Below are 20,031 nucleotides of genomic sequence, written 5' to 3' on the forward strand. Positions count from 1 at the left end.
CCGCTAAAAATTAAAAATATATATAGGCAGCCGCTATCGACATTTCTAAATCTTTTTCCCGAAATAAGCCAACTTAGTCCAAAACTAGGTTAACATTGGGTTATTCTTTTTCCGTAATACATATATACCAGAATTTGTGTGTGCAACGTTTGCTTGTTCATTTCGAGCAACGACATAGAATATAACTCCTTTACTGATTTAGCGCATAGCACAAAACGATATTGTGGTCTGAATCGCATGATTTGTACACAAGTAATAAAAATCTTAAGTACCAAATCTTATTACAAACGGGTTTCAATTTAAAGGTGTGAAGAGCATACGAATGGAAGAGAGCACCGTCGATATGGCTATATCGCCTCAGCTCTACATGCTTAGGAAGAATATATATACTTCATGAGGTCGAAAAGTCGGCTCTACTATGTAAGGAGGTTGTAATCAACGCAGAGAACCCCAAAAGGGTAATACAAGCCAAAGTTAGTAGACTAACTATGCAAGGCATCTAATGTAAGAAAAAGCATTATTAAACTGACAAATATAATAATTCACTGTTTTTGATCGATCGTTCCTATGAAATCTGAACCGACTATACAATATCCGTTATATATAAATCCTACAGTATGCAAAGATTGATCTTTGCTTGTCGTCTTAAATGCCCAGGACTTTGCGTTGATATAGGCGGACGAACATATAAATTAGATTTCTTTTTGCTATTGTTCAGACATCCTATTGTTAGATTGCAAGTTTAAGCCAAAAATCAAGCTGTCAATTTGAATTTTTGGTAAAAAGAGTATGAGTTGAATAGAAATTTCACCTTTTCCATGTTATTTACGGTATGTATTCACTTTAACACACCAGCAAATCGAAGTAAACCAATTTTTGTTAGCTATAATTTTAGTCGAATATATTGGATAGATTAATCAATATGTTTAATATATTAACAATTGGTATGCACCACCTACTAGCAAGTTTTTGATACATTTGAACTTAATGTTAAATACAAATTACCCAGAGAAATGACATGCGTATTATTGTTCCACCCAATCGTTGCTGGAGGCCGTATTTATCCGAATGTCCGAACTGTTATTGCCTAAATCACAATCATCGACAAACTCAACATGGGTAAATGGAAAGTGGCCTTTGCGTCCTTTCAGCTCGCCCTCCCATTGTCCATTGATGTTAGTTTTAGTGACTTTAATAATGTCACCTATTTCCAGCTTCAAAGCAGTCTTGTCGTAGGCATTTGGGACTCTTGACTGTTTCACCCGAGCGTAAGCCGGCAATTTACGCTAATAAAGGAATGGGAAAATTACAAATTTTACCCAAAAACAGGATTATCTGAATTACTTACATTTAAATCTGTTCTTTTCAAAGTACTGGTAGTCGAGCTGGAAGGTACCATGGGCTGTTCGGAGCTGCCGCTAGACAATAAATTACAGCGCGTAATAGTAGAGCTGCTTCCTCCTAGAACTCCATTATCAAAGCCATCTTCTTCAATGGTGTCTTCATACTGTCATGAAAAAAAAGATTTTATTTAATATTATAGCAATTATATTAGACTTCTATTAATAATCATTACCAATTAAAACATAATGCATATTCACTTTACTCATTCTCTGCCAATTTTTCGCTAAATTAATAAGATACCGCAACGAACCCTAGGCAGATATATCTTTTCTTTTAGATTGTAAAACCGACTACTCTGACATTATTTGAACATTTTGTCCTGTTTGATTACTGTGCGATTACAAAAGCAATAGATTATATCAGTTATACAGTGGCGAGCACATGCGGATACATGTTTCGATACTGTGACTTTGAGTGGCTCTAAACCGCAGGAAAATGCAATAATCGAATTAAAATTTTTAACAAAAACGTCCAAAATCGGAAAGGAATGTCTCAAAAATGAAAGTTTTCTGAAAAGAAAATATCGCACTTTCTTATTCTGGATCGAAAATTTTTAAAGCAATGAGGAGGTTAATTTAATGTCACACCAATTATGTAGTTGCGTTGGATTTACAAGACCCAATCCCCTCTCAATATTAAGGAAATCCAAGAAGTTAGTATACACTTGCAAGTTTTTGAAAGGGAAAAAACCTTTTGTCTAAAAAGTCGAATTTCCGTAAAAGAACAGCCTACAATCTTAGGCTTTCACTTTAACATTGTATGTTCAAGTGAAGCCTATATAATAATAGTTGTCCGATCTTGATAAAATTTGGCATAGGCATTAACAGCTTTATTAAACTGGAAAACGATAAATTTTTTGTCAAAAGTATAAAGTTATTGATGAAAGTCACTGTTTTCGACAAATTGTTTTTAAGGAAGCTATATATTATAGTCGCCCGATCAAATTTGCCAGTCAATTCTAGGTATATAAATAACAAAGGAGCTAACTTATGCTATGCCGAAGTTTATATACCCTTGCAGTCCTTGGCAATAATATTTTTACATTTTGAAATTTCTTTCCCTGCAACTTAATTCATCAATACACAAACAAAACATTATTTCTCGTTTTACTACAATTTTTTCTTCTTCTTTCATCATTCCCCAAGCAAACCTATTCTATTTATCCGATAAGATTCAAAATTGGGATCTGAGGTTTTATATTCAATACTATTATATTGGTAAGTTTCATGGGGATACTCCAATTTCTGCAAAAATGTTTATTCTGGAACTATATGAGATAGTAGTTTCAGCTATCGGGCTGAAATTTTTTTTCTGTGCTTTTTATTATCTGGAGCAAATCAAGTATGAAAACCATCAGGATCGGACCACTATATCATTTAGCTGTAGAAGAAACATTTTCAAAAAAATTGAAGTATCGCTATGAAAATTACATATGTGATAATATTGGATATAAAGATCCTTAAATTTGAATGTGATCGGATAAATATAACACAAGTTACAGTCAATATAATAATCGGCTCTGCTCCCAGCTCTGCAGGCAGCGCTGCTTGCTGTCTACAACGTCTTTCGTCATCAACAGAGTACATGCATACACACAGACGCAACGCTACATAAACTGTATGTGTATGTGTATGCGTGCGTTGCTTTGGGAATGAGGGAAGAAGAAGAACAAATTGTAGTATAAAGAGTAAAATTGTTTTGTTTGTATATTGATGAATTGAGTTGCAGAAAACAAATTTTGAACATGTAAAATTATTATTGCCAAGGACTGCAAGGGTATATAAACTTCGGCATAGCCGATGTTAGCTTCTTTGATATTTGGTGCAGTATATACATTAAATTGCATAATATTCAGCTCAGACAATGAAAACGATTCTTGTAATGTACGCAGGCATTTAAAAATTCGTTTAAGCATACCCTTTGTACATAGGGCACCGGTATTTGTCCAACTTGGCCTGAAGAATTACGGGCTGTCCACCACTGATCTTCGTCTTTTCGGATGACAGTAAGAACCTCGCCCCTTTGAAAGGGCAAGTCGTCCTGGTCCTGCAAATAGAAACATTAATAGAAATTGTTTTACTTACAAATGGAAACCATTAGGTGCTTACGCTTCCAACGAAATCAAATTTTCCTATCACTTTTTCCACCTTCTTCTGCGCAGGCCGTCTTAGCGGAGTGGTATCCAAATAATGCAGTGTATAAAACGTCAATAGTCGCGGTAGATTCTCAAAAGATTGATCCCCAATACGATAAACAATTTGGTCCTGCTGCTGCACTTTGTTAATGATATAATTGCTGACCTTGGTGTCTTCCCTGAATATAAAGATACATTAGATGTGCTGGGGATTTTTAAATAACCAGTATACTCACCTAACACACAGAACATAGTCTCCAACTATTGAGTTGCTATCACGGACCAAGAAAACACCACGCTCGCGTTCGTTCATTAACACTTCAGTGGCATCTTGTCGGGACATGGAACCAAAGTACCAGCTAAAATTTAGATTAGACTATTGTTAATATGATCAATATATATATATATCCCTATACATCTACCACAGACGAAATCAAGTGCCGAAAAACACTGAAGCTATCTAAAACTAGCTCTAAATTCTTCACATTTATGTTATAAACGCACGACAGGCGTTGGCCAATCTACTGGATACTCCGTGGGATAGGTAGAAGATACTAACGGGCTACGTTTTAAGGTAAATATTTAGATTTTGCTTTATGATATAAGCTTGTTGACACATGAAACTGTTGCAAAGGGAATTGTGCATACATGAGGTAAATTTTAAATTGGCATATGTACATGCCAGTATCTGTAGGTATGCATGTGCGTACATACATATGCATGTACATATGTATGTATATATCTACATACATATGTACTCAAGACGTTCTTTTGTGTAGGTGTCCAGCTAGCCGGAACGTACCGCCGTTAAGTTGACTCACCTGCTCCTGTCGGACACATCAAAGGTATCCATTTTAAAGTTGGAAGTTGTTTTGAAATGAAGTCCAAATCCAAGCCCAGGTCAGGTCAGCATGACACAAATGCAAGCGGTTGCTCTGAAGCATCAACCCAACTCCTTGCAAAACGGATTTAGTTATAAACGATTCCTTAAATATTTTGTTTTCCGGTCATTCTGCTGCACGCCAATTAAAAATTATTAAATTTTCTTTTCTCTTTTTGTTTACGGATACAAGAATTGTAAAAACAATCGATACTATATCGATAACGTTGCAATCGAGTACTTTCGCTAATTGCCGATTGTTTTGTGTTGTTTCTTATTTTGATCAATTTGTTCAAACACATTCCTTTAAATATTGCGCTACAAAGGACAGTTGCAGCCCACAGCCAGCGCCTATAATGTAAATCAATTTGATATCGAAATTCGAAAATCATGGAGAACAAAGCAAAAAAAAGAGGGAACAAATCACGCCAGCACTAGCGAGAAATCCAGCTTTATTACAAATTGGCGAATTCTTGAACACTTAAATTCTTCTATGCCTGGTTGGAAAAGTCTACTTTTTGAACGTCAAAAGGTCGACTTTATGAATTCAAATTTACCCTTTTTCACCCCCATAGATCCGCTACTGCACTCAATATCCAAACTTTGGATATTGAAGACGGCGAAAATAATTTGGAACAGCATAAATAACTAGAAGAAAAGTAATTTGATTCAATGTACATGTGGGAAAAATGAAAACCTTTAAATATATGTACATATATGATTGTGTCAAACGGGCGATTAAATAATCAGAATCTGTGTTTTGTATTTCGATGTAGATAACTTTTAGTTTGATAAAGCTCAAAGGAAAACGGGAGATTTGGCAGCTCAACTATGCTCTAAGGGAAAGACCACAGTGAGTTAGCTGATTATTGTACACAACATCGTAATTTCAACCTTCTACTACCTTCACCAGTGTAACAATTATTAGTTAAAACAAAATGAAGTAAGAAAGTCTCGCTGACTTCGATGTAACAAGGACCAAGTGAATCAAATGTTTTATATTTGTAAGACCAAAGGGTGTATATAATAATACAAGTCTACATACCGGATGGGCGTACAGACTGACATGGCTAGATCGATTCGATCTGCGTGTGACAGTTGTGACAAGAAACCAAATAGAAATTTTTTTATGTGCACCGAAACACATTAAAAACGCATTTAAACATTCCTTCAGGATTTGCTAAAATCTGCGTTTACAGTGTTCGTTTTTAGGTCTTTAATATATACATATAGCGTGAATTACTTAATTTTTTTGTACAAACAAAAAACAATGGCGGATTGAAGAGACCATGTATTTCAGACCTAGAATTATTCCAACTCTAGCGGCCGATACAGCTCAAGATATTTTAACCACCTAAAGCAATTTAACCAAACACTTCTGGACAACAGTCATTACGTTAGACTACTTTTGGAGTAAATAATAAAATTTATAATAAAGGAAATAATCATAAAATATATCTTTTCCTCTATATAAAAAGTAGTATAGAGCAAAACCTCAAATAAATAGTTTTTGACTCTGGCTTTTCATATTTAATGCACAGAAATTAGTTTTGTATCATTTTATAAGAAATTTTTTTAAATATTGCGATCATAAATAATTATTTTTATCGTTTGGGAATATTGTCATACGCATTAAACACACTGTTATCCCACTCTTCTTTTTGCCTTGAAGATAACAAGTTTTAACACCTAAAACATTAAAAAATATCAAAGAAGCTAACTTCGGCTATGCCGAAGTTTATATACATACGCTTGCAGTCCTTGGCAATAATATTTGTACTTTTTGAAATTTCGTTCCCTGCAACTCAATTCATCAATACACAAACAAAACATTATTACTCTGTTTACTACAATCTTTTCTTCTTCTTCCATCATTCGTTAAGCAAAGCACGGCACGCATACACATACAGTTTATGTAGCGTTGCGTCTGTGTGTGTATCCTTGTGCTCTGTTGATTTGATGATGACGTAGTAGGCAGCGCTTGAACCGATTTATATCGACTGTAACTCGTGTTCTATTTATCCGATCAGCTTCAAATGGGATCTGATGTTTTATACCCAATACTATCACATTAGTGAATTTCATGGGGATACTCCAATTTTTATGGAAATGTTTCTTCTATATGATATAGTGGCCCGATCCTGATAATTTTCATACTGCTCCAGATAATAAAAAGCACACAAGCCCGATAGCTCTTAAGATGATATAGTGGCCCGATCCTGATAATTTTCATACTGCTCCAGATAATAAAAAGCACACAAGCCCGATAGCTCTTAAGATGGCTGAGTAAAACGCATACGCACGGACGGACAGACGGTCAGACGGGCATGGCTATATCGACCCAGCTTCTCATGCTGATCAAGAATATATATACTTTGTGGGGTCGGAAACGTCTCCTTCTGTGCGTTACAAACATCTGACCAATTTAATAATACCATCTGCAAGGGTATAAAAATGTAAAAACTTTCACAACTTTTAAGGCAAATTTTCGAGTAAATAAATTGTTTTTAATTAGGAGCTCTTAGATGAGCTAAAACAGTCCTTTGAATAAATGCTTAAAAAAAAACTTGTTTCTCGCAGTATTCTGTGATTTCAATATCCAGATAACAAAAAATAAATAAACTTATTTATATACACGTATATTTTTAGATTAAACTCTTCTCTCAACTTCGGTCCTCAATCGTTAAAAAACTTGTCTAACATATACACAGCTATAATACTCGAAACGGCTGTTATTGAAGGAACTGTTCTTTTTGTTGCTCATTGGCATCCATTTTCCTAAATCTCCAGCTTCCCATACCGTCGAATTCCAGTATGTGCGTATGATATTTCCTATTAAACAGGATTTTTTAAAATCTTGTACAGTTATTTTCCGGAACATATATATATTCTTACCATAAAGTGGGTCGATGAGTTATTGTCAAAAGCGTGATGCCCATACTTTTGGCTGATTCATAGATCGAACTCTCCACATCTATAGACACGGCGCTGGTGCATTCATCAAGAAGGGCATATTTCGGCCTACAAGAAAAGAGTTTTTTAGTATAAAGAGTTGTCAAGAATATTACTCAGGCGGGGCCTACTTATGGTAAAACAGTCGTGCTACGGCCATCCTTTGTTTTTCACCTCCTGAAAGTATATCCTTCCAATCGCGAACAACATCAAAGCTGTCTCTATATGTAGTAATTAAAAAGAATATGTTAACCAAATATTAAACTTTAGACTTCCCGGCTTACCGTTGAGCAATATGTTCCAGGCTAACCATTTTTAAGATGTCTCTCAATTGATTCTCATCGATGTCCTTTCGCTTCATGTCTTCTCTCGTATCTGGGTAGATAATTTGGTCGCACAGGCTTCCTATGGACATATATGGTCTATAATGTACAAAAAATTAGCATAAGGTCCGAATTCGCATTGGGGAAATTTTAAATTCACCGTTGTGGTATGTAGAACATGCAAGGTTTGTCCTCCACTGGACGCGGTATATGCAGCTCGCCCGCATATATCGGCCAAAGTCCACTTAAAATGCGAAACAGGCTGGATTTGCCGCACCCATTTGGACCTGTTATTAACAGGTGAACCCCGGGCTCAATACAGAGCGTTAAGCTTGGCACAACGATATCACAGTTGGGAGTCACGACTGGTACTGCTTTCAGACTGATTGACATATATCCAGGATCGTCGGTGTAAATGATGCGGCCCTTGGCTATAGGCTTGCCATCTCGGAACTCTATAATGCCATTCATGTCGTCGTTCTCGGCTACAGTGACCTTACTATATATGCCTTGGGCGGTCTCCTCGAAAACGTCCATCATTCCGGCAACCCGGTATGTGTACCCAGCCAACGCTACAACCTCCTTATAAGAGGACATTAAACGCTCTATGGCGTCGGCTGCCGAAATGAGCAGATTCCTTGCAGTTGTCAAGTACTGAGTACGCTCGCTCACGTTAGACTCATTCGTTCCGGATATCGCACTAGGAGTCTCAGCACCAGCAGCTCCAGTTAATATGGGCAATGAAACCATGATCATACCCGTACCGGACCACACATACTTCATGAAAAACTGCTCTAGCATGACAAACCACAGTTTTTGGCTAAATATGTTATTCATTTGGTTAACCAGGCGGTTATAGGCCTGTCTCAACTGTTGCATCTCCACCTGTGGATATAAATTCATGTTAGGGAGTTTAACATCTGCATCGTAATAACTTACCTTATGTCCGCCATAGAAAGCAATCTCTTCCGCATTTGTGATTATACGTGAATGAATATGTCTAAGGTAACCATATCGATTGGCTTCCTCAGACACCAATTGGCCAAATTTAGGTGACACAATCCTTAAAATATGTGCAGTTAGAGCAATGACGCTAACGGATAGAGCAGGACCTATGGAAAATTAAAGAAATTATGTCGTGTAAGCAGGACAATTGTTATAACTTTCCAACTTGCCTGTTAGAATATTTGCTTTCATTTTTCTAGATGACCGCATTAATGCTAGACCTATCAACATTAGATCAAAACAGGGTTTAGTCAAACTGCTGTACAAATGAGCCACGGAGCTGGCGAATACCGATATGTCTTCAGTGAGCCTATATATAATTAATATATGTATATGCAATTAATATTATAATTTATTATAATTATATAATTATAATTATTTATTATATATTTATTATATTATAATGAATATATTATGATACTAAATTTTAGATTTGGCGTTTAAAAAATGTACCTGTGATCCGCATTTTCAATGCGTCCATCCAAATTGGAGACCCTGTAGTAGTTTTGGTTCTTGAAATAAAGCCGATATGAATGACGCACTAAACGAGTTCTGCAAATATTGAGTAAACCCGAGTGTTAAATTAAATGATATAAACTTGAGAGACTATAAATAAAATAGAACCTTACCGGAAGGCTAGGGCCAGTTTGCTCTCTAGAAAGCGTATCATGGAATTCACAAACGTCGCTGGTATTGCGATTCCGAACCATTTTAGTAGGACAAGAGCAAACTGCTTCACATCTTTTCGCACAATGAACTTCACAATTGCACCTTCCAAGGCAGCCACGTAAATGCTAAGAAAGGTTCGAGATATCAGGCAAAATGTGTGCACAGTAAGCAATCCTGTTTCATAGCAAATGGCCTGCGGTATCATAATTTTTCCCAGCATTGTCAGCTGTTTCATGAACTCCTTATTAAGTCCTGGCTCAACCATTTGTTTGTTGGTTTTTTTCTTTTTCAGCTGTTGCTCGACCAACAGCTTCTCGGCCTCCGCCAGTTTCAAATCTTCGTCGGATCCATCGGTCTCCGATGGCGTTAACACGCCCTTGTTGATCTTGGATTTTCCCTTCTGACTTTGGGACGGAGTGTTTGATATATATGGAATGCTGACTTTTATAGTTAATGCTAATATCGCACTAGTCACTAAGGCATAGCTGAAGGCGTGCTTGGAGAGCCCATTCTGCTCGCATTTCTCCGCAATGCGGTCGACGTATTTTGAAAAGACAGTCATTTTAACATAAGTCTTGGTTCGATTTCAGACAAAAATCGGTGATCAATTTCGGATACTGCTGATGCTAGAAAACCAAATGCACAGATAATTGTTATTACTCATTAAGAAATCATCACATTTACTAAATAACGATCCAATTTCAATTTGTTTTTATTTCAATATTTTCTAGAAAACTTATAAGATAAACGAGCTGAGCAATGCAAACCACTCGTTGTGGACTCTGCACTTCATTTGTCTATATGCAAAACACTATTCTCCGAATGTATTGAATAAATAAAAATTTTAAATAAATAATGGTAATATATTTGCCCTCCAATTTGTTGCATTGGTTTATTCATCAGAATTTGTTTGGTACTTTTTTTCAATAATGATGAACAATACCTACATATGTATGTATGTATAGCTGATCGATTTTTATTTGGTTTTCTGTGTAACTTTCACCACTGATCAATTAATCACTTCCGGACTATAATATTTAATTATGATGTTAGAACCAAGCGACGAACTCTTTTAAATGTTAAGGTACTTCGCTTCGTGGTCACGTTACGAGTATATATTTGTAGATATATATGTACATATATCACAAAGAGGTCATTTTAAAAATGAACAATTTAAAATTCAAGGATTGCCGTTACAGTTCAATGCTTCATTCGTGTTCGTCGCGGTTTGAGGCAGAACTAATCTACGTCCAATCCAAGTTGCTTGTTTAAAAACTAACGCACTCGACTAAAAATCGAAAACACGTTCGCTAGTTAACGCGCAGCCAAAATTTTTGATAACGTCCGCTCTGAAAATTCACAATCGCAATAATCTCGGCCATTGTAAGCGATACGTCGAAAATTTAACTCTTAAGTGGGGTGCATTTCTTCGTTTTTTACCATATCAACATCGATTTGTTGAAGTTTTTTATCTGTAGTGAGGGCAAGGGTTCAGTTCCTTAGTTAATCCAAATACATTCAAAAGTGCGAAATTTTCTGAAATCCACACACTTTCACGCCCTAAAAATATTGAGTAATCAGCCCACGCGATAAGAGTTTCGCTAATCTACAAGGTAATGTGATTACGGATAGGGTTGGATTAGATTTTAAGTTCATATTTTTTTATATGGTCTTAATAATAACTAATTTTCTAATTATAATACAATAAGGTTTCTCCAAAAATTTAAGTTATGCACTAAACGTCTACGTTTGTATGTACATACGGCCCTAAAAGCGCTTCTAGATATAATTCAAAATGATCATATTTCCCGAAGACGAACCGAATTGGCTTTAATCTGTAAATAACAGGTGTATGCGTACATGTATATGTGCATATATGTACACATACATACATACATACATATGTGAGTGTGCCGGCTTCATTGCCATTGGTGGCAGTTAAATGGTAACAAAGGTTGCTGAATAATACCCTCCACCAGAGCAAAGTTCATTAATATTGTGTGATGTCAACTTTCCACTCGAACTTCCATATACATTATATTTGTTTACGTATGTATGTATGTACATACATACAATGAACATAGTATAGAGTGAATCAAGTGAGTATTCGGGGTATCAGTCCAGACGACACACGATTTATTAATTTGTATGTACAATGTTCATATGTATATATATGTATGTATGTTTAATATTAAAGTTCGTATGGATTATAATTAATTGCTTATTTGGTATAGATATTTCTACGTCTGTGTTGACAGTAACTGTTATAATCCTATATTACGCTCTGCTAGATATGATTGATTTATGATTCTCTTCTGATTACGCATACGGATATGTAATAGGACCTTCGCCAATTGAAAACAGTACAGTAGAATCCGGTTACAACGACGCTCAAGGGACCGACGATTTTCGTCGTTATATCCTGAAGACTTACTAACCGGAGGCCTTTTCATATAAGTTTGTATTGGGACCAACCAATCACTCATCGAACTTTAGTCGCTATAACCGGACTGACGTTATAAGCGGAGTCGTTATAACCGGATTCTACTGTATCTACGTACATACACGTACACGTGTAGAATAAACTTGGTGCAATCACCTGTTGAGGCGTAAATTGTCTTATATCTGGTGGAAGAATATTACTTTTTTTGAAAAATAAAGGGAGATACACAGTAAAGAAAAAAAGTCAACATACTCCTTCAAGTTTGCTATACTTCGGCTTTTTTTATTATCAAAAAAAATATCAAAGAAGCTAACTTCGGATATGCCGAAGTTTATATACCCTTGCAGTCCTTGGCAATAATACTGTTACATTATGAAATTTCTTTCCCTGCAACTCAATTCATCAATACATAAACAAAACATTATTTTTCTTTTTACTACAATCTTTTCTTCTTCTTCCATCATTCCCTAAGCAAAGCAAGGCACGCATACACATACAGTTCATGTAGCGTTGCGTCTGTGTGTGTATGCATGTGCTCTGTTGATTTGATGATGACGTAGTAGGCAGCAAGCAGCGCTGCCGGCAGCGTTTTGAACCGATTTATATTGACTGTAACTTGTGTTCTATTTATCCGATCGAATTGAATCTGATGTTTTATATCAAATTCTATCACATTAGTAAATTTCAAAGGGATACTCCAATTTTTATAAATTTTCCTGATAAGTTTTATACTTGATCTGCTCCAGAAATTTCAGCCCGATAGCTTTTAAGATGGCTGAGTAAAACCCATAAGCACGGACGGACAGACGGACATGGCTATATCGACTCAGCTTCTCATGCCGATCAAGAATATATATACTTTATGGGGTCGGAAACGTCTCCTTCTGTGCGTTACAAACATCTGACCAATTTTATAATACCCTCTGCAAGGGTATAATAAACTTGTAAGTATGTATCAAAGGACAGAACGTTAACTCTATGTGAAATGAAGTAAGTAAGTCGTCTCGCCGACTTGGGTATACCATACACCAGGTGAAACAAATATTTAAAATTTTGAAAACCAAATGTTTTAACATGCCCTCATACCATATGCTATCTCGCTCACTCTACAAACTCACGAGCACTCTAGCGCCGCCACTAGCCAACGGCCAATTCTGCCCTTATGGATCAAGTAGCAAAATACGTTCATACGTATATTTTGTATGTTTCTAGTCCGATTTCAATCAAATTTGGTAGTTTGATAGAAATAGATAAGATTTATTAGTCTGCCAAATTTGATCGCGATGGTCAAAAAATTGCAAGAGCCAATCGGTTTTTTCTAAATTATGGAGGCGGAAGTGGGCGTGGCAACATATTAAAATATATGTATTCTGCGCGCATACTAAGCCAATATACATACTAAATTTGGTGACTTTAGCTTTGTTAGTTTTCGAGAAAATCTGTTTTGTTTAATTTTCGGGGGCGGAAATGGGCGTGGCAAAATTTTTAAATAGTCAATATCTGCGTGTTTATTAAGCTAGCTTACATACCAAATTTAATGTCGGTCACTTTCATACTTTTTAAGAAAAACATTTTTATGTAAATTCCGGGGGCGGAAGGGGGCGTGGCAAAAATTTGAAACAAACTCGATAAGCGTACATACTACACGAGACTGCATACCAAATTTGGTGGCTCTAGCTCTTATAGTCTCAGTGATCTAGGTGTTCATATGGACGGACGGACAGACGGACATGGCTAGATCGACTCGGTTTTTGATCCAATCAAGAATATATATACTTTGTGGGGTCGGAGATGCTTCCTTCTGCCTGTTACATACATTTTGGCGACTTATTCCATTTCACCCTATGGGTGTATGGTATAAAAACAATTTCAAAAAATTTTAAACAATTAAAGTTATTGACAAAAACCAGAAAAAATTGTGGGAAAGAAGTGTATACCAAAATCTCTCCTCCTTGTAACTTGAAAAACAATGATATATAATCTTTCGACAAGTTGCTCGTTGTAGCTCTTCCTTAGTGCGCTGAGTTTTAAAGAATGAATTTAAACTCTAAAAAAATCGGATAACTTTATGTCTATTTTAGTGTATCCTTACAAGAGTCCTTCACAAAACAAAACAAAAATTCAGAAAAGGACGAAATATGTCCCTGCGGAATCCATGTGTTTTTGTATGTAAAATGCTCTTTAATACTTTAATAAATTAATAAAGAGTATTTGCGCATTCTGAACCCATTTAAAGTAAGGTGATGGGTTTTTCTTGGAATGTTAGTTCTCTATTCCTTAAGAAACATATTGCGATGTGGTTCGTCCTTTTCTGCCTACTTCCTACTTTCCTTGACTGTAAAAATTATTAATATGCATAATAAGCAAGCAACGTTTTATAATTAAAAAGATAGTAGCGAGAAGCAAATATTCAAAGGAAACAGTTTTTTGGCTTTCTAATTAAAAATGGATCGTTTTTTTGCCTCATGTTGTAGCACTACAAATTTTAAGAAAGTGTTAAAAACATCTACACATATTGCTGCAGACCTCCCCAAGTGTCCCACATGCGTGTGCGTAACTGATTAGAAAATTCAGTACAAAACAAACGACTCTTGGGAAAGAATTTTTAATAGATTAACAATGGCGGAAGTCGATAGATTATCGTTTGCAATGAGACTTTGAAACTTATGTAACAACTATGAGAAATGTTGAGTGCTCTGTTATAATTTCAGGTTTAATTTTGTGTTCAGTTTCGTACATACATATATACACACTTACATATATTAATTCAACCATTTCTTAAATGGTTTTTCAAATATAAAGTAAACTATAGTCATTTTCATAATTGTGTTTGTATGTACATATATGGATTTGTATCAATTTGGTAGAAATCTACATGGATCTTGGCTATTATTTGAACACTGTCACGAATCTAGACTTTTAGGTAAAGGTATTACTGCTAAAAATGTTTTATCTGAATTCATGTCATCCGAGAATTACCCACATGCCCACACGTCCATACATATGTACATATCTACTAAATATCTACTAAGTATATTTTTGTTTTGAAATTTCAATTGAAACAATAGCAGTTGCCCCACGATTACAAAATCTATACACGCACACATTCACATGCACATACCCACTCACACCAGCAATCAGACTGCACATTTATGTATTAGTTTTGTTGTTGAAAGCGAAAGCTTAGAGCGCCAAAGGTAGAATTATTAAAAAAAGCTTTGATATGCACACCCACAAATACATACGTAGTATTTAAATATTTTGTTTATAGCAACATTAACAAAGGCATATCCCCTTACAAACAAAGGCACATAACTCTCAAGAAGGCTGGATTTCATCCCGGAAATTGTAGAAGTTTGAATATACTTGAGCTGGAGCCCTTGATTTCGCGATAATTTCTGCGAGCCCCAAATTGTTGGGTACATACAAATACATACGCAATACACTGACAACAAAGAACTTACACCGTCACAGGAAATTAGCGCAGAAACCAATTTTCATCTTTAATAACATAATCAAGATTAATCCTACTTTAGAAATACTTCACACACAACTAATTGTTATTAATTTGAAATTGAAATAAAAAAAAAATTATAAATAAAAAAGGCGACCGAACAACACAAGAGCTTAAAGCTTAATGTACTCACGTATTTCCACTACACAACACTACACAACAAATCACCACTTACATACATATGCGTGTATCGAAAACTAAACATTAAACTAGATTGAGGATTGAAGGACTCACAATTTTAAGAGTAAAAAATAAATTAATTACCCTTGATAAAATCGATAAATATCCGTATAAATACATAAGTATAATATATAAAATATTCTGGATTTCCCGATTAAAATACGTATAATATATAAAATATTCTGGATTTCCCGATTAAAATTGTCTTATTGAAAGTGTCGCTTATAAACAAAGTGAATTTGTGAATGAAATTCTGTAGTGTCGTGTAAATATAACCATTACTACTTATGCACCCACATATACACAGCGTATATATCAGCATATAGGCGGGGAATAATGAGTGTTGTAAGTTTAGACTCCGATTTAAGTATACCCTGCACTTAAATCTAAGTTATGTTCTTCCTATTATAAATTCGCGGAAACATATGGGGGACCAAAAGAAACCACATAACTTTGTATGTAATAAGATTATATTTAAGGACTATATGTACATGTGTATAGCATTATAGTCCTCATACAAATAAATAGGTTTCAAGTTAAGTGGCGACACATGACTTTAAAAAACCCATTCACCCTTTACAGGGTAAAAAAGCTTTATTTGTGATACACGTTGTGGCCATATGTTGTAACGAAAACATTCTCTGACAAACACACAAAACGTTTTCCGGAAAACTCGTATACTTTATTTTGAAATTGTACGATTGATTTCTTATTAACAGATGCCTAAACTATACTGATTGGGGGCAGGTGCGGATATTATCCCTAAGGTACACAATATTCTGGCATGTGTATGTGCAAACTGTTATTTCAGTAGAAATGCAGACTAATCGGACTAATCAATTTAAATATAATTTCGCATCCGCTAAAAACATTTGTGATTGGGACAAGATTTTTATGTTATGTTGACTAGTACGGATATATTGTATTATTATTTGGATCACTTGTTTCCAAACTGCTGCACAAGTTAGAAAGTTAGGATCACTTGTTTCCAAACTGCTGCAAAGTTAGAAGCCCAAACAAGTGACTCTTAAGCTTTTAATGTGAGTTAATAATGCAAAATAAAATGTTGTGTTTTTATTCAAGAGAAATCAATGCAAAACAACGCATTCTACCGCATTTACAACCAGTTGCAAATTAAAGTTAACAATTATTTAGATTATTATTTTTTTTTATTATTATTTTTTGTGCTACTCTGTTGATCATATATCAAGTTATACACTCGTATATATATATAAATATTTATGTATATATATTGGATTGAGCCTTGACCTTGGCCTTAACCTTTTTTTTTATTAATTGCCGGTTTTAACTTAAAGCTTGTTTAAAAGCTATAAAAATTAAAAACGTGAACACAATTTTCAAGTAATTAAATTACACAAACATGGCTGGAATTGAAGCGAGTTTGGATGTAACGGACAACTCAGATTCAGATGAGGTATGTGCAACCATTTGATTGAGCTATTCAGTTTCCTGTCATGATGAAGGACCGATGTTTTTTTTTTTGTAGTTTTATGATGCGTTTTCTGATATAGAAGATCAAGACTTTTCCTGCGATAATGATATGGACTTGAAGACCTCTCTTCAGGATGCCGGGCGAGCCATTGACTATTTCTTCAACAATCAATTTGAGGATGCACGGAATCTGCTGCATCCATTTGCTCATAAAAGTCTTTATCATTCCATGGGTAATGCAGTGTTTGCATTCCTAGAAGCTGTTCTTACCTTTGAGGACATTGAACGGGCTTCAACAGAGTTGAAAAAATGTCTGGAATTGTGTCAAATGCTTCGCAAACGCAGCACCCTAACTGAATCGATTGGCAACACATTCAAAAGGGTGCGCATAATAATGTAAATTCATTGCAAAGTCCTTTGAATGTTTAAGTGCTTCGCAGAAAAACTTCAATCAATTCACTGACCTGGAATGCCATGCGGAGCTGTGTATGGCGGAGGCACTTTTGATGAACGCCCTTCTAACATTCATTGAGGATGAGAATCTGAGTAGCTTGATACGGGGAAGCCTAAAAGTGCGGCAGTGCTACAATAGCTTTAGGTATGTTTTTATACAGTTTTTGGCAACTGCATTTGTGTGGATTGCATTCTTGTTTTCCAGGGTCTGTGAGCAGATAATGAAGCATCGCATTTGGGAATCTCAGAATGATTCAGAATCGACAAATCTGCAAATGCATTTCAATAGCGGAGTACACATGGGCATTGGAACATTCAATCTGATGATATCATTGCTACCCGGACGCATAGTAAAAATATTGCAATTTATAGGATTCACAGCAAATAAGGTGGGCTTTTGATCGTCTCTTTTGTGATCGGTTCTACTCCGTCGTTTACTTATTAATTGCCATTTTAGACTGCTGGGTTAAATATGCTTCTTACAGGACACCGGGAGAATGGATTACGACAAGTTCTCTGCTCACTCACTCTTTTGGGATATCACCTGATGGTGGTATCTATGATCAGCGATCGAAACCGCAATGTCCAACTGTGCGAGGATATACTGGCTACGCAGTTAGCTAAATATCCAAAAGGTTTGTGGTTCCTTTTCTTTAAAGGTCGTCTAGAGCTGATCAAGGGCAATTTAGTGGAATCCGAATTATGGTACCAAAAGTCACTGCACTCTCAGCAAATTTGGCCTCAATTCCATCTTTTAAGCTTTTGGGAACTGCTTTGGTTAAACAGCTTGTTGGGAAAATGGTCGGAGGCCGAACTTTATGCCACATATTTGCTGCAAAAGAGTAAGTGGTCCCGAACGATATATGCATATCAGTTAGCCGCTGTTAAGATAACAGCAGTCAAGGCCAAAAGAAAATCGATCTACGACTCCCATCCAGACGCGTCAGTTGACGCTCTGATGCTTGAGGTACCTACATTTAAGCAGCGTATAGCTGGCAAGTCCCTACCCATGGAAAAATTCATGATTAAACGGGCCGAGCGCTATGGCTGCCAGAATGGCAATCTTGTCCTGCCACTGATTGAACTTATGTACCTATGGAACTTGTTCAAATTTTTTAGTCGAAAGTGTAACATAGCTGATAATATTTTACGTATGATTGACATGGAACTTACTAGCCTCTCGCAGTCCCAATCCGATTCTCATTATAGTGCGGATAATCGTGCGTTATGTTTGCTGTTGCGTGGATCTTGCTATCGTCAAATGTCAATGCCGTCTTTGGCCCTTCAGTAAGTTACAACTACTTATTATGAAGACATTTTTATATTTCGCATATTAAAGGGATCTTGAGGAGTGTATAGCCATTGGTCAAAGCGGACCAGGACTTAAGGAGGACTCATTCCTGATTCCGTATGCCTGCTTCGAAGCTGCTCTTTGCCACGAAAAAAATAAAGCTGTGGCTATGCTTCAAAATGTAAAGTAAGTACCAGTTTTCAGTTTGTTTGTGTTTCTTCCTCAGTACTTTTTACAGCTTCTTACTTAGTTTCCATATTAAGAAAAGGCGGTCAGTTTGAGAAATTTATTCTGGATCGCTTTAGCAAAGTTGTTGTTCGACGAGTTTTATAATTTATAATCAATGTTGTCCTCGTTTTTTTAATCGACCTTTACGAATTTTTAAGTTTTATTGATGACCTTTCCAAACTTTGTACATTGAGGGTAATATTTGGGTGAAACCCCATAACTGGTTTGGAAACTCGGTTTGCTCGGGGGAGAGCTTCACATTTCTGGAAAATTTTATTCGCGTATGGATGGTCCCCAACGATACGTGTATATATATCCGTTACTATAGAAGAAGAAAATTTGTCTCATAGAAATAACATATTTAAATTATTGAGCTCAAAGTATTCATTTGATTGTTGGTACTGCATGTGTTAGTTTAGTTAAATATAATAAGTTTTTCCATCTAATTTACATTTACTTTTAGGAAAAAATTCTCGGGTTTTGCACTGGAGTCTCGGTTACATTTCAGAATACACGCTGCGCTTATGGACATAAGCGAACAAGATTGTGGTAGCCCGTAACATTTTTGGCATGGTAAACAATTTGCTCCTTCTAAAAGCAGAAAGGAAAGCTGACATCAAGTTAATATTTTGTCATTTTATTACTGTGGTAATTGTTGATATACATGTAATCTCATATATATATACATAGTTATATGTATATATATATATATATTCTCATATATATACATATATATGTGTACATATTACGACAAAAGGGAATTAAGCATACAAATACAATCTTATTCAATAAAGGTGTGTTTTTTGTTTTTGTAGTGTTAAGTGCGCATCAATACTATTAATTGAAATATTTCTTCATAGATTTTATAATTAGATTGTTTTCTTAAAAGCATATGTTTATGTTATGTTTATTTTAATAAATTTAATTTAACATTAAAAAATGCAGAAGCCTTATCTAATCAGTACTATGTATTCATCTTTCATCCATTAATTTATGTTTGAAATCATTTTGTATTTTTTTTCTTTTAATGCTATTTTTATTTATGTGGAGCATTTCTGTCGATCCGCTAAGTAAATTGCTCCATTCGAGATGCAAATTTATAG

General features: G+C 35.5%; 3 protein-coding genes across 5 annotated transcripts; 1 reads left to right on the plus strand and 2 right to left on the minus strand.

The window, feature by feature from the left end:
- Positions 1–884: 884 nt before the first annotated feature.
- Positions 885–4,617, minus strand: LOC6650793 (adapter molecule Crk). The gene is made up of 6 exons (XM_002072544.4): positions 4,360–4,617; positions 3,775–3,897; positions 3,513–3,717; positions 3,322–3,450; positions 1,349–1,507; positions 885–1,286 (listed from the first exon to the last, which is right to left on the minus strand). The coding sequence occupies exons 1-6, from the start codon at positions 4,389–4,391 to the stop codon at positions 1,026–1,028; spliced, it is 909 nt and encodes a 302-aa protein (XP_002072580.2). The 5' UTR covers positions 4,392–4,617; the 3' UTR covers positions 885–1,025.
- Positions 4,618–7,041: 2,424 nt separating this feature from the next.
- Positions 7,042–15,400, minus strand: LOC6650794 (ATP-binding cassette sub-family D member). The gene is made up of 10 exons (XM_023180074.2): positions 15,275–15,400; positions 9,328–9,993; positions 9,152–9,250; positions 8,869–9,008; positions 8,633–8,805; positions 7,854–8,578; positions 7,655–7,792; positions 7,502–7,591; positions 7,314–7,439; positions 7,042–7,250 (listed from the first exon to the last, which is right to left on the minus strand). The coding sequence occupies exons 2-10, from the start codon at positions 9,927–9,929 to the stop codon at positions 7,151–7,153; spliced, it is 2,193 nt and encodes a 730-aa protein (XP_023035842.1). The 5' UTR covers positions 9,930–9,993; positions 15,275–15,400; the 3' UTR covers positions 7,042–7,150.
- A 726-nt stretch (positions 15,401–16,126) lies between these two features.
- Positions 16,127–19,865, plus strand: LOC6650795 (tetratricopeptide repeat protein 39B). Of its 3 annotated transcripts, XM_023180075.2 has the most exons (8): positions 16,127–16,271; positions 16,821–16,939; positions 17,012–17,338; positions 17,397–17,554; positions 17,615–17,798; positions 17,867–18,696; positions 18,749–18,886; positions 19,392–19,865. In XM_023180075.2, exons 2-8 carry the CDS (start codon positions 16,886–16,888, stop codon positions 19,486–19,488), a joined length of 1,788 nt encoding a protein of 595 aa, XP_023035843.1. In that variant the 5' UTR covers positions 16,127–16,271; positions 16,821–16,885; the 3' UTR covers positions 19,489–19,865. The 3 variants fall into 3 exon arrangements, with proteins under 3 accessions (XP_023035843.1, XP_046869483.1, XP_023035844.1); XM_047013527.1 differs by lacking the exons at positions 16,127–16,271; positions 18,749–18,886; positions 19,392–19,865 and having other exon boundaries at positions 17,867–18,044; positions 18,596–18,686; XM_023180076.2 differs by lacking the exons at positions 16,127–16,271; positions 18,749–18,886; positions 19,392–19,865 and having other exon boundaries at positions 17,895–18,013.
- The last annotated feature ends 166 nt before the right edge of the window (positions 19,866–20,031 follow it).

The sequence above is a fragment of the Drosophila willistoni genome, chromosome 3R (genome assembly GCF_018902025.1).
Source record: "Drosophila willistoni isolate 14030-0811.24 chromosome 3R, UCI_dwil_1.1, whole genome shotgun sequence".
Lineage (NCBI taxonomy): Eukaryota > Metazoa > Arthropoda > Insecta > Diptera > Drosophilidae > Drosophila > Drosophila willistoni.

Coding starts and splice junctions, on each gene's coding strand:
- LOC6650793 (XM_002072544.4), bottom strand. CDS start 4,391: ATGGATACCTTTGATGTGTCCGACAGGAGCAG. Junction 1,508..3,321: donor CGGTGCCCTATGTACAAAGG/GTATGCTTAAAC, acceptor TTTTCATGACAG/TATGAAGACACCATTGAAGA. Junction 1,287..1,348: donor TGAAAAGAACAGATTTAAAT/GTAAGTAATTCA, acceptor TTCCTTTATTAG/CGTAAATTGCCGGCTTACGC.
- LOC6650794 (XM_023180074.2), bottom strand. CDS start 9,929: ATGACTGTCTTTTCAAAATACGTCGACCGCATTGCGGAGAAATGCGAG. Junction 8,806..8,868: donor GAAAGCAAATATTCTAACAG/GCAAGTTGGAAA, acceptor AATTTTCCATAG/GTCCTGCTCTATCCGTTAGC. Junction 8,579..8,632: donor CTTTCTATGGCGGACATAAG/GTAAGTTATTAC, acceptor TTATATCCACAG/GTGGAGATGCAACAGTTGAG.
- LOC6650795 (XM_023180075.2), top strand. CDS start 16,886: ATGGCTGGAATTGAAGCGAGTTTGGATGTAACGGACAACTCAGATTCA. Junction 16,940..17,011: donor ACAACTCAGATTCAGATGAG/GTATGTGCAACC, acceptor TTTTTTTTGTAG/TTTTATGATGCGTTTTCTGA. Junction 17,555..17,614: donor CAGTGCTACAATAGCTTTAG/GTATGTTTTTAT, acceptor CTTGTTTTCCAG/GGTCTGTGAGCAGATAATGA.